This window comes from Pyrgilauda ruficollis, unplaced genomic scaffold, assembly GCF_017590135.1.
Source record: "Pyrgilauda ruficollis isolate IOZ18807 unplaced genomic scaffold, ASM1759013v1 scaffold23, whole genome shotgun sequence".
Taxonomy (NCBI): Eukaryota; Metazoa; Chordata; class Aves; order Passeriformes; family Passeridae; genus Pyrgilauda; species Pyrgilauda ruficollis.
In genome coordinates this window covers 3969273-3980780 of record NW_024522539.1, presented here as the reverse complement: position 1 = coordinate 3980780, position 11508 = coordinate 3969273, and the positions used below count along the sequence as shown (strand labels likewise).

Genomic DNA, 11508 nt, shown 5'->3' with positions numbered 1-11508 from the left:
CGAACCGGCGGAACGGGGCAGAGCGGCAGCGGAGCGGCGGCGCCGGAGAGGAGGAGGAGGAACAAATAAACAATCATAATAATAATAATTCATAATAATCGTAATCGTAACGATAATAAGAATTTTTTTATAAAACAAAAAAAAAAAGAGAGAGAGCGAGGAGGAGGAGGAAAAAAAAAAAAAAGCCAACAGCCCCCCCACACCCCCGAGCCCAAAAGAGGGAGCGAGAGAGAGCAAGAGCGCAGCGGCCGGGCGGAGCGGCGGAGAGGAAGAATTAAAGCGAGCGAAGGAGGGAGGAGAGACAGAGCAGAGAGAGAGGAGGAAAGAGGAGGAGGAGGAAAAAAAAAGCCCACAAAAACAAAGCGATCGCAGTTGATGTTGCTGCTGCAAGCTGGACTTCCAAAAACTACGGCGAGACCGACCGCTCTCCGCGCCGAGAAGAGTCTCCTCCGCTGTGCGTGTTTTTTTCCGCTGTGTGTGTAATCTTTAACCTTTTATTCATTCTTATTTTGATGGCTTTCCTGAATGGCTGACTGCGAGCTTCCCTGGACCTGGCCCCCAGACACCCGCCTCTCCTCCTTCAACTACTCTGCTGCAGATCAGCTCTAAGAGAGAGAGAGGGAGATCTTTGAAGAGATTTTTTTTTTTTTCTCCTCTCTCTCTCTCTCTCTCTCCCCCTCTCTCCCCCACCCCCACCACCCCTTTACTTTGCTCTCCTGGAGCCCAGACAATCGACTCGCACCTCGCCCCCCCGCACACACACCTCCATCGCCCCGTGCTTCTGCACCTTCGCCGGTACCGGGAGATCCCCCCCACCCCGACCCTCCTGAAAAAAAAAAAAAAAAAAGGCAAAACAACAAAAGAGAGAGAGGGAAAGAGAGAGAGAGAGAGGGGAGGACAAAAAAATAAAAAGACTGCTGCAAAGCTGATCTGAAAAGCAAAGCAAACAAACTTTGAAAATAAAGGGGGAACAGGAAGTTTGGCAACGGTGTCCAATAGATATGGCAATGGTAGTCGGTGCGTGGCGAGACCCCCAGGACGATGTGCCCGGAGCTCAGGGAACGCAGCCTTCGCAAGCCCCGCCGGTGCAGGGACCCCCGGCCGGGGCCCCGCACACCCCACAGACCCCGGGGCCCGGGGGCCCTCCCAGTACGCCAGCCCAGACCAACCCGCCGAGCCAGCAGAACCAAGGAGACAAGCAGCAGCAGCAGCAGCACATTGAATGTGTGGTTTGTGGGGACAAGTCTAGTGGCAAACATTATGGCCAGTTTACCTGCGAGGGTTGCAAGAGTTTCTTCAAGCGGAGTGTAAGGAGGAATCTCAGCTACACTTGTCGTGCCAACAGGAACTGTCCCATTGACCAGCACCACCGCAATCAGTGTCAGTACTGCCGCCTCAAAAAATGCCTCAAAGTTGGCATGAGACGGGAAGGTATTGGGATTTCATTTGTTTTGCAATATTTTTTTTCACTCGCTGCGTTTTGGGGTTTGTTTGGTTTTCCTTTTTTTTATTATTTTTAAATAATATATATAATCACTCTTAGCATTTTTAACCTTCCTCTCCAAACCCCAAACCCAACCAGAACCTTTCCTCCCCCCCACCCACCCCCCTCGAATAAACCAGCCAGAAACTTTCTCGTAATGAAAGAAAGCGGTGTTGGGGAGGGTGGGCAGGGAGGCAGGGGCTCTCGCATGCTTTCTCCTGCACTCGTAATTGATTTGTGTTTGTTTTGATTTTGCTGATGGAGGTTTATTGAAAGTGGATTTTTAGTTTCACGCTGCTTAGGAGCGAGATGATGATTCTGACGTGTGGTTACTTTTCCTTCGTGTTTCCTCCTGCATGCTCAGCCTTAGCCCCCGTCCCCCGAGCAGCCCTGTGTGTGTGTGTGTGTCTGTGCGTGTGTGTACACACACACACGGAGCCTCCCGAGATGCACACACACACACACACACATACACACACATATATATATATCCTCCAGCACCCTGCCTTAGATTGCAATTTTACACAGGCGGTTCAAATTACTATTACAATGGGACTCACCCTACCGAGGCTCTACAGCACTCCACTGTGGATTCCCAGCCGGATTTTTCCTCCTTTAAAAAAATATATGTACACACACACACATCTCCACGCGTGTTGTGTGTGTATATACGCACTGCCGTGTGCCTGCCTTTCCCGGTTGTTATTAACTCACTTTTCTCTTCTTCCTCTTATTTTCTTGTTCCTCCGGGAGAGGCAGGAGGGGGTAGAAGGGATGGGGTGGGGGGTGTAAGGAGCAGTCCAGAAGTAAGTGTGGGGTGCTCGGATCTCTGCAAGTGGAGTCTTTGTGATATAAAATTAGACGGGAAATGTGAGCCTGCAGTTTTCCAGTGCGTGCTCTGTGTCTGGACGCTGCTATGTAGGTTAAGGGTGAGGGGGCTTGGGACTCGCCGGGCTCCTCTCTTTGTGTTTCTGCAAGAGTAACTAACCTTGGAATACAGGCGATAACAAATATAAATCAAGCACATTTTTAGGCGTTCTCCCTTCTTGTCGTCTCTCTGCCTCTGAGCCCTTTTTCTCTCTCCTTTTTCTCTCGCTGTCACCGTGTAAATTTATTAACAAAATGAAAGGCCCACTTTCCATGGGCAGCAGGGGAAGGTGCCTTTGGATAATGCCCTCAGCCTCACCAGGGGACCTGCCGGGGATGTTGTGGGGTGATTTTGCCTCCTTTGGTATTTTTTACGAGAGGGGGGGATGTATAATACCAGCAGCAACAATGTATTCAGTGGGCGAGAATCGCGTGTGGGACCAGAGCCGGGGATTTCGAACTGAAGTGTTTCTTCCTTCTCCCCTCCTCCCTCCCCATCCCGCTCCCCCAGCCTCAAATCAATGAGCTGGTTTAGGTGTAACGGAGAAAAAACACACAAAGACGTATCCTGCATCTCTTGAAGGAGGGGGTGGCGGTGGAGGGGAGGGGGGGATAACTGGACTGTGGTGTGTTTTGGGAAGTGAGGAGCTGGGCTCCCACAGCAGCCCTGGCCGAGCCCACTGCGTCCTTCAGCTTTTGTTGTTGCTTGACTTGACCCGAGAAGTGCGGAGCCTTAGAGCGGGGCTGGGGCTGAACTCTGCCTGGGAGAATGCATGTTCCCCCCGAAGCTGGCCGGGTGCGGGGTCACACAGGCACGCACAAGCACACAAAGCAGGCTGTATTTGAACCGATGGTCGCAATTCAGATATTAATAGCTGTAGTTTCTTCTTTATTTACTGCAGCGGTCCAGAGGGGCAGAATGCCACCCACACAGCCAACTCATGGTCAGTTCGCCTTGACAAATGGGGACCCTCTCAACTGCCATTCCTACCTATCCGGATATATCTCCCTTCTTCTGAGAGCAGAGCCCTACCCCACCTCCCGCTTTGGCAGTCAGTGCATGCAACCCAACAACATCATGGGCATCGAGAACATTTGTGAACTGGCAGCTAGGATGCTCTTCAGCGCGGTGGAGTGGGCCAGGAATATCCCCTTCTTCCCAGACCTCCAGATCACAGACCAGGTGGCCCTCCTGAGGCTGACCTGGAGCGAGTTATTTGTCCTCAACGCTGCCCAGTGCTCCATGCCCCTCCACGTAGCTCCGCTCCTGGCAGCTGCTGGCCTCCACGCTTCGCCAATGTCTGCTGACCGAGTGGTCGCCTTTATGGACCACATACGAATCTTCCAAGAGCAAGTAGAAAAACTGAAAGCATTGCATGTCGACTCTGCAGAATATAGCTGTTTAAAGGCCATAGTCCTCTTCACCTCAGGTAGGCGGCATTTCTTTGCTCCTTTTTTTTTTTTTTTTTTCTTTTTTTCCCCCCTCCTTTCCCGGGCCCCCCTTGAGAAGTGTTTGCTCTTGCAAAGTGTTATTGCCATTGCACCCCATCCCCTCTCCCTGCCCCCCGAGAACCAGCGCGGTCTCTTCTCCTTTTAGGAAGCGGTGCCCTGTGCTCTCCCCTTCAGGGCCTCGGATCCGAGCATCCCATCTTCTAGGCAGTGCAAATCAGGAAAAAAATAAAATGAAAATAAAATATACACACACCCCATTATTTTTATTTTTTTTTAAGAAAAATGCAGACAGCCAAAATATACCCCAACCCTAGCTGAATAATGCTGGGGACTGGGAAAGAAGGGGCCCGGGAAGAGGCACCCATTCGCCACGAGAGACTGCGCTCTTCCCATTGAAAATAATATTTTATTTAACAGTATAGCTCTGGGTTGTTGCATTTAATGACACGCATCCGAACAGCAGCAAAATCTGTTTGATGTTGTTAAATACAAGTCGTCCTATCAGTGAAACCACTTTAAAAAGAGGATCATTTTATGGGCAGCCAGGAAGGGAAAAAAGCCCTGCAGGATTAAAAATTGAATTAAAAAAAAAAAAAAAGTTAAATGCGCAAATCTGAGTTTAAAATACGTTCCCTGCCATCTCATAAAATAAAATAAATCAACTTTGCAAAGAGCTGTCTCTGATTTAAACAGAATGTGGCAGTGAGCAGTTCTGTGTCATTTAAGCTAAGGGGAAAAGTTTGCATTTGTACCCAGCAGGAACTGCATAGTCCAAAGCGAGTAGCGGGTGCGAAAGGATCATTACCATAAGTAGACAGGGGTAGTATGGAAAAGTAAGAGGAGGCTGAAGCTGCCGCTCCGCAGTGTAATTCCGGGGTGGCACAAGCATGACTCTCCCGAGGAAAAGACCTCGAGGTGTTTCTTAGATAATCAAAGAGGGGAGGGGGGGGAAATATGTGTCAACTTTTGCTGCCTAGAAATAGTGCATGAGTTATAAAGCAATAATTGAGTGCGTTGTGAAATCTAATTAGCTTGCACTAGAGTTTAACCTGGGTGAGTAATAATCCTGATATTAACTCTGGAGGCTAAATTTTTTTTTTTTTTTTCTTCTGAGGGGAAAAAAAAAAAATCTGCTCGCTAATTTGTGCAATACGTTATCTCAGATCACTAACTTTGAGGCTGCACCGGCAACCCAGTGTGCTGGAGCCCTCGAAGTTTGGGGATTAAATTTAAAAATACATATATTTCGCCTGTAACTCATTCGGACGCTTGGGAAAGTGGCCACGCGATAAACATATGAATGGAAGCAGGACCTGCAAAATAATTACTCATCAGAGTTTTTTAAAGCCTGATATCAGGAAACAGGAAAAAAATGTAGTTTATGTGGGAAAAGAAGGGCTCACAATCCGTTCCTTGTTGTGTTAAAGGGGGTCTGGGGAACGAAGTCATTTTCTGGACTTTGTCCAGGTTCTGGGTCGTGACCTAAACTTCCTTTTATATATTATTGCTTTACACATAAAAAACTTCTCCTTTTTTTTCCTCCCCCCTCAATTACTGGTGCTAAATCCTGAGGTGATCAATGAGCAGGGCGCATCTATCCACAGGGAGACAGGGATCCCGAGTGGGAAGGGGTGTCCGTGGGGTGCTTATTTTATTTTTCTATCATTTTTCTAGGATGCATTTTCCTCTCCCTCGCTCAGCCGCTCAGCGAGGATCCCACACACGCTCACATCCCTCCCCAGCCCCTGCCCAGCTCACACCCACACCAAGGAGTTTATTTCCAATCCTGCCTTTTCTCCCAAATCACTTTTTTTTTTTTACTTTTTTTTTTTTTTTTTTTTTTTTTTTTTTTTTTTTTTTTTTTTTTTTTAGCCTTCTGAGAAAACAATCGTCCGATCCTGTCGTAACTGTTTAATTTATGACTATTTTCAAAATGGGAGGCCTGGCGTGTAAATTGCCTCCCAACTAGATAAACGTTTCTTGTTATCTGATTCTGGGGAAGACAGCCGCATGCAAAAAAATATAGGGTGATGCTTGCAGCTTCTGCAGCACCCCAATAACCCTCCCTGATGTAAAGCAGACGCACATAGATGCATATAATGTTTGCTGCAGCCTATTTTAAGAGGGAGGGGGGAAAAAATCTGGGTTCTAATGACTCGCAGAATATGCATGTGTTAGCCCTGTGCCTAGGAAAGCCACAGGGAGGTCAGGTCACAACCTGTGCTCTTTCAGCACAGACGTCTCTGATTTAAAGGGAACTTATTGTATTTTAGCGTATCAGGGAAAAAAAAAAAAAAAAAAAAAAAGAGAGAGAGAAAAAATGTCCAGACCCTATCAGGGAGTTTTCTTCTTGTAAGGGCCTTTAGGTTTAAAAAGAAGAAGAAGAGGAAAAAAAAAAAAAAGAGGGGGGAGTGGAGGGGGGGAAGAAAGAAAGAGAAAAGAAAAGAGGGGGGAAAAGAAACAGCTCAAATGAACAGAGAGATCACAGTTTGCATGGCTGCCTCTGAATAGGCTAAACTGACAAGATCAGTTTTAAAGGGCCACTTAAATCAGTTTCAAAGACTGAAGAAAAACGCGTTGTCTTCTTTGGGGGAGAATCTGTTGCTGGATCCGGGGCGCCATTATCTTTGGCTGGGCCAGTTTTTTATTATTATTATGATTTCTATCACTGTGAGTAGTAGTCCTTCTCATCGCAGGGTTAGGCTCCCCCCAATTATTTTCCAAGAAGGGGGGGTGTGGAGAAATAGTGGCTCCCTTTCCCCCTTTTCAGCTCAAGCCTTCCCCGCCCCCCCAGCCTTTCCCCCAAAAACCACCGAGATATGAAATTAGGCTTGGCCAGCACCTCCTTGCCACCCCTCAGGTCTGTCGTGCCATTCGAAATCTCGACTCTGGGAGCTGTGCTCAGTCCTAAAGGAGACCCTCTAGAAGAGAGAGAAATGCAGACACACACACATGCACAGAGAGATTGTCCCTTTTGGTGAAACCCACTTAAACTCTGGGGGGCGAGGTGATGGCGCACGATCCACTCTTAAACCTAGACATTTGAAAAAAAAATCAAATTAAAAATTAAAAAAACACAACAAAAAAACACAAAACACAAACCACCAAAACCTTTTTAATCTGATGATTGCTTTCTTTTTTTTTTTTTTTCTTTACTTTCTTTTTTTTTTTTTTTTTTAATACACTTTCTTCTAGATGCCTGTGGTCTCTCTGATGTAGCCCATGTTGAAAGTTTACAGGAGAAGTCACAGTGTGCTTTGGAAGAGTATGTTAGGAGCCAGTATCCCAACCAGCCAACACGATTCGGGAAGCTATTACTACGTCTCCCCTCCCTTCGCACTGTCTCCTCTTCTGTCATAGAGCAATTGTTTTTCGTCCGTTTGGTAGGTAAAACCCCCATAGAAACCCTAATCAGGGATATGTTACTGTCTGGCAGCAGTTTTAACTGGCCTTACATGTCCATTCAATAAAACATCCAAGAGAGAGAAAAAGAAAAAGAAAAAAAAAAAAAAACAAAAACAAAACCACCAAGACAAAAATGTAAAAAAAATTAAATAAAATCAAAATTGAGAAGGGAGATGAGAGTGAAAGGAAAGCAAATGACATTTGGGTTCTGGTTGTTTCTTAAATTTCCTTCTGCTAAGAAAGGATGTAAAAGGATGTTACAAGTTTGCTAAGAGAAGACAGGAAAAAATTAATGGACTGTGAATTAAAAAAAGAGACTGTCAAATGAACTTTTACAGAATGCATTAAAAACTCCCGTGTCGTTCAGAAAAAAAACTTGCTACTTATCATTTTTTTTGTAAAAAAATAAAAAAGAGGGAAAGAAAAAAAGAAAGAAGAAGAAAAGAAACGATGGTGGGCTTTTTCTTTTTTTCTTTTTTCTTCTTTTTTTTCTTTTTTTTTTTTGGGGTAAACTTTTTAAAAAATCTCGCTTAAAGTGCATTTAAAGGAAATTTGGAGAAAATTAGCAGAACGGAAGAAAGTAAGTCTTTTTTTTCCAAATTATTAATTGTCCTATGTGTCTATGTACCTATAGCTGTTCTTTTTTGTATTTTTCTGGTTTCAAACCAGTTTATTCTGTGGTTCTATAATAATTTTTGATATAACCTTGGCTTCTTTAAAAAAAAATAAACTGTGTATCCTTAAAATATATGTTCTGAAAGAATTAAAACTGAGTCCACGAAAGTATCATAGGAAGAAAGGAAAAGAGAAAAAAAAAAACCCTCAACAACACAATGATGGAAGCGCACTTAAGGTGGTGACCCAAAATCTAGCTTGAAGCTGAGAGAGCTATAATTATATAGACCCGAATGAACCACACGTGTCATATAACTCCCCCCAAATCTAGGTTTTTTTGATATTTCGGACAGAAAATGAACTGTGGGGATTTATTATAGGTAGAAGGATTTTGTGTCCAAGACACACTACGGTTTTGATTTAAAAAAAAAGAAAACACAAACAAGCAAACAAAGTGAACTTTTGTAATTTGAATTGGGTTCCACATAGTTCATCATGAATTGTTATTAAACTCCTCTATCTGTTTGTATATTTGCAAGCCCTTTGTATTATAATAATTGTTGATATTTTCCCTTTTTAAAAAATACCATTGAAATCAGCATGACAAAATAACACTGTTGGCACTTATAGATAACGTGATTGATTCAGTATCTTAGAGTTTACAGTTTTGTGTTTAAAAAAAACTGAAGGTTTTTTTTTTTTTTTAAGTGCAACATTTCTGTATACTGTAAAAGTTATAATAACTGAACTGTTTGGTCGAGTCTTTGTGTGTTATATTCCAAGGAAAATTGAAAGTATTCAGAAATTAAAATATTATTTGATATCTGAAACTTGTTTGGCTGTCATAAATGTCTTTCAGAAACCACATTACTTCTCTATAGTTTGCAGTCATTTAAGTCCATAGGCGATTGATTTGTTTACTTGTCACAGTAAGTTTGTAGCAGATGTATTGTAGTGTATTTACCTGTTTAATTCCGGGATGGGGGTGGAGGACTTAAGTTCGTGGTTTATCTCTGGTTTTAGGAAGTACTATGCTGAAATGGTAAACCATCAACCCCCATTCATCTAATCCTCCTGTTAATTAAAAATGGATTTTCTGGAAAAAAAAAAAAAAAAGGCCCTTATTTTTGTCACACTTAAGTGCCTGCGTAGGAAAGGTATTGTTGTGAAAAAGTATTAGAAATCTGGAGATCAGTATCTATTTTATGATCAGAATGGGGCGAAAAATCTTTTGTAAATGTCTGACATACGCGCACAAGATCATTCAAGCAAGGTAATAGCAGTATTGTAAATATAGGTCAGTTGTTTGCAATGAGTTTTCTTTAAGTATGTGTGATTTTTTATAATACTCCGTAGTTGCCATCTATCGTTGTCATTGAGAGGTCTTCAAATGGAGTGGCTTTAGCTTCTACCACTGAGGAGTCGGTTTTTAATGTATATATACTCTCAAGTGGATTTCTTTCTATTTTTTTTTCTTTTTTTTTTTTTTTTTTTCCTTTAAACCTTAGACTGTGAAAGCATGACCACAGGTCATCTCTCTCTTTTACATATGGGCTATCTGTCTGTGTGTATGCTGGCACACAGACACGCGTGGGCGTCCATGGATGTCCCCTGTGGAGGCACAGGGCCCTCTCCTGCAGCCCTGGCACCGGGAGTGGGACCTGCCTGGGCGGGTGGCATAGGACCGGACACACCACTGGGGAATTGAGTGCTATCCCAAGCAGGCAAAAAAAAAAAAAAAAAAACCCACAAAATAACCCAACCCAAACCTGAAGGAAGGCAAGATGATGTGGTTTTTGCAAGGGGTTGATATTTTATTTCGTGTGTGTGAGTGTCATTTATTATTTTTTTTCTCTTTTCTTTCTCTCTCCCCCCGCCCGCCCTCCCCTTGGTCTATAGCAGATGCTTTGTATGTGAAAGCTTGCAATTTTGTTCTTGTCTGAGGCTTCCCCCTCTCCCTTTTTACCACACGTAACTACACCATGTTGTGGTTTCACAAAAAGAGAGAGAGGGAGGGAGAGAGATCATTCTGTAAAGTCGATTAAACCCTGATCTTTAGTGTGTTCCAGTTAGACACATCTGTACTGGGGGCTGAGGGGCGTATGACTGTGAATTTGAGCAGAGTTTTACATCTGAATCATGGCTCCTTTTCTATAAATATATAAATATATATAAATATATAAATATACTATTATTGCAGGGGAATTGCTGACCTCTAGATTTAGCTTTTTCTATTGCAAGTGCTATCCATGTGAGTGTGTGTGTGTGAAGTTTTTATGCTTACTAAGAACACAGGATCTTGACTTGTTTGTTTTGTGTTAGTTTATTGTAAACAACCATTTGTTGTAAATTGTTATTGGCATTAAATTATAATTTATGATTTTCAAATCCAAAACATTCTCTGCTTTTTATGTTTTAAAGCCTGTAAGCTATCTCTGTATTTATAAGTTTCTTGCAGCGAGCTTTGGTTCACAGAGAATAATAGTAAACAGAAAATGCACCAGGGTTAAATAAAAACACACACACACACACGCACGCACACACACACAAGCCCCGTGTATATATGTTTGGAATGCTCAGAGGAGGATTTGTTTAGGGACTTCAGTTAGTTTTAAGTTTATAGCATTTAAAGAAAGTTTTTCTTTTCATGCTGAGTTAGAACAAAAGATCTATCCAAAGATTGAATTGGACAAAAGAGGAGGGTTGGGATGGAGAAGCTTGTTCTATGTTGAATTGAGGAGATCCTTTTTTTTTTTTTTTTTTTTTAAAAAAAGAAAAAAAAAAAAAAAAAAGCTGTTAAACATGGCGACTCTTTCCCTCTAAGTGTCTAATTTATTTTTTTTCCTTGCGGTTCCCCCACTTCCCAACCCTCCCTTTTATTATATTTTCTGCTTTAATCTGATCTTAGCTCGCTCTATTCCTTTCCCCCCCACCCCTGCCGCCGGGACTGGCGGGGAAAGACCCAAAGGCGACCCGGAACGACAGCGAGAGCTGCGGAGCCGCCCGCGGTGCAACCCACAGCTCGCGAAAGGTCTTCTTCACCCCCCCTTCCCCTTCCTCCTCCTCCTCTCCTGTGCTCTCCCCTCCCCGCCGCCGCTCTCCCAAACCTCCCCCGGCCCCGCCGGGGGGGCGGCGGCCCCGCGGGGCGCGGAGGGGGCGCGGGAGGAGGCGGCTCCCCAAGTTCAGACAAAAGCGGGGGCTGGGGCCGGAGGAGGCGCCGGGCGGGCGGTGCCAGCCCGCGCGTGTGAGCGTGTCCGTGTGTCCGTGTGTCCGTGCGAGCGTGAGCGCGCGTGGAGCCGCGCGTGCGAGCGCGTCCGCGCGCGGAGCCGCGCGTATCCCCGCGCGCGCCGCTGCCTCCGCGGCCGCGGGGCCGTGCGCGGGTCGGCCGGGGCTCAGCCGGGGCCGCGGCCGCGGGCGGCGCTTCCCCCGCAGCCCGGATCCCATCCGCATGTCAATGACCTGTGGAAGCATCTCCCCCGTGCGAGCGCGGCGCGGAGCAGCGGGGTCACACCGACCCCGGGTGGGATAGCGGGGTCTGCGCCCGCAGGGAGAGCGGCATCCTCGGGATGGGCCAAAAAAAAGGGAAGGGGGGAAAGGCGGAAAAATAATAAAAGAGAAAAGGAAAGGGGGAGAAAGAAAGAGGGATAGCGAGGAAAAGGCAAGGGTGTTTCGAGGCGCTCCGTAAC

The 11508-nt window shown here is 45.0% G+C and overlaps 1 protein-coding gene across 2 annotated transcripts in view; it reads left to right on the top strand.

Moving 5' to 3' along the window:
* Positions 1-10217, top strand: part of NR2F2 (nuclear receptor subfamily 2 group F member 2) — a 14494-nt gene extending 4277 nt beyond the window's left edge. Inside the window, exons 1-3 of one of the 2 annotated variants that reach the window (XM_041468832.1) lie at positions 841-1431; positions 3253-3780; positions 6998-10217. In XM_041468832.1, the coding sequence (XP_041324766.1) occupies positions 1002-1431; positions 3253-3780; positions 6998-7272 (1233 nt within the window). In that variant the 5' untranslated portion in view covers positions 841-1001 and the 3' untranslated portion in view covers positions 7273-10217. Of the gene's footprint in view, positions 1-840; positions 1432-3252; positions 3781-6997 lie in introns of those variants that run through there. The other variant, XM_041468833.1, reaches the window with a different exon arrangement.
* Positions 10218-11508: the final 1291 nt, after the last annotated feature.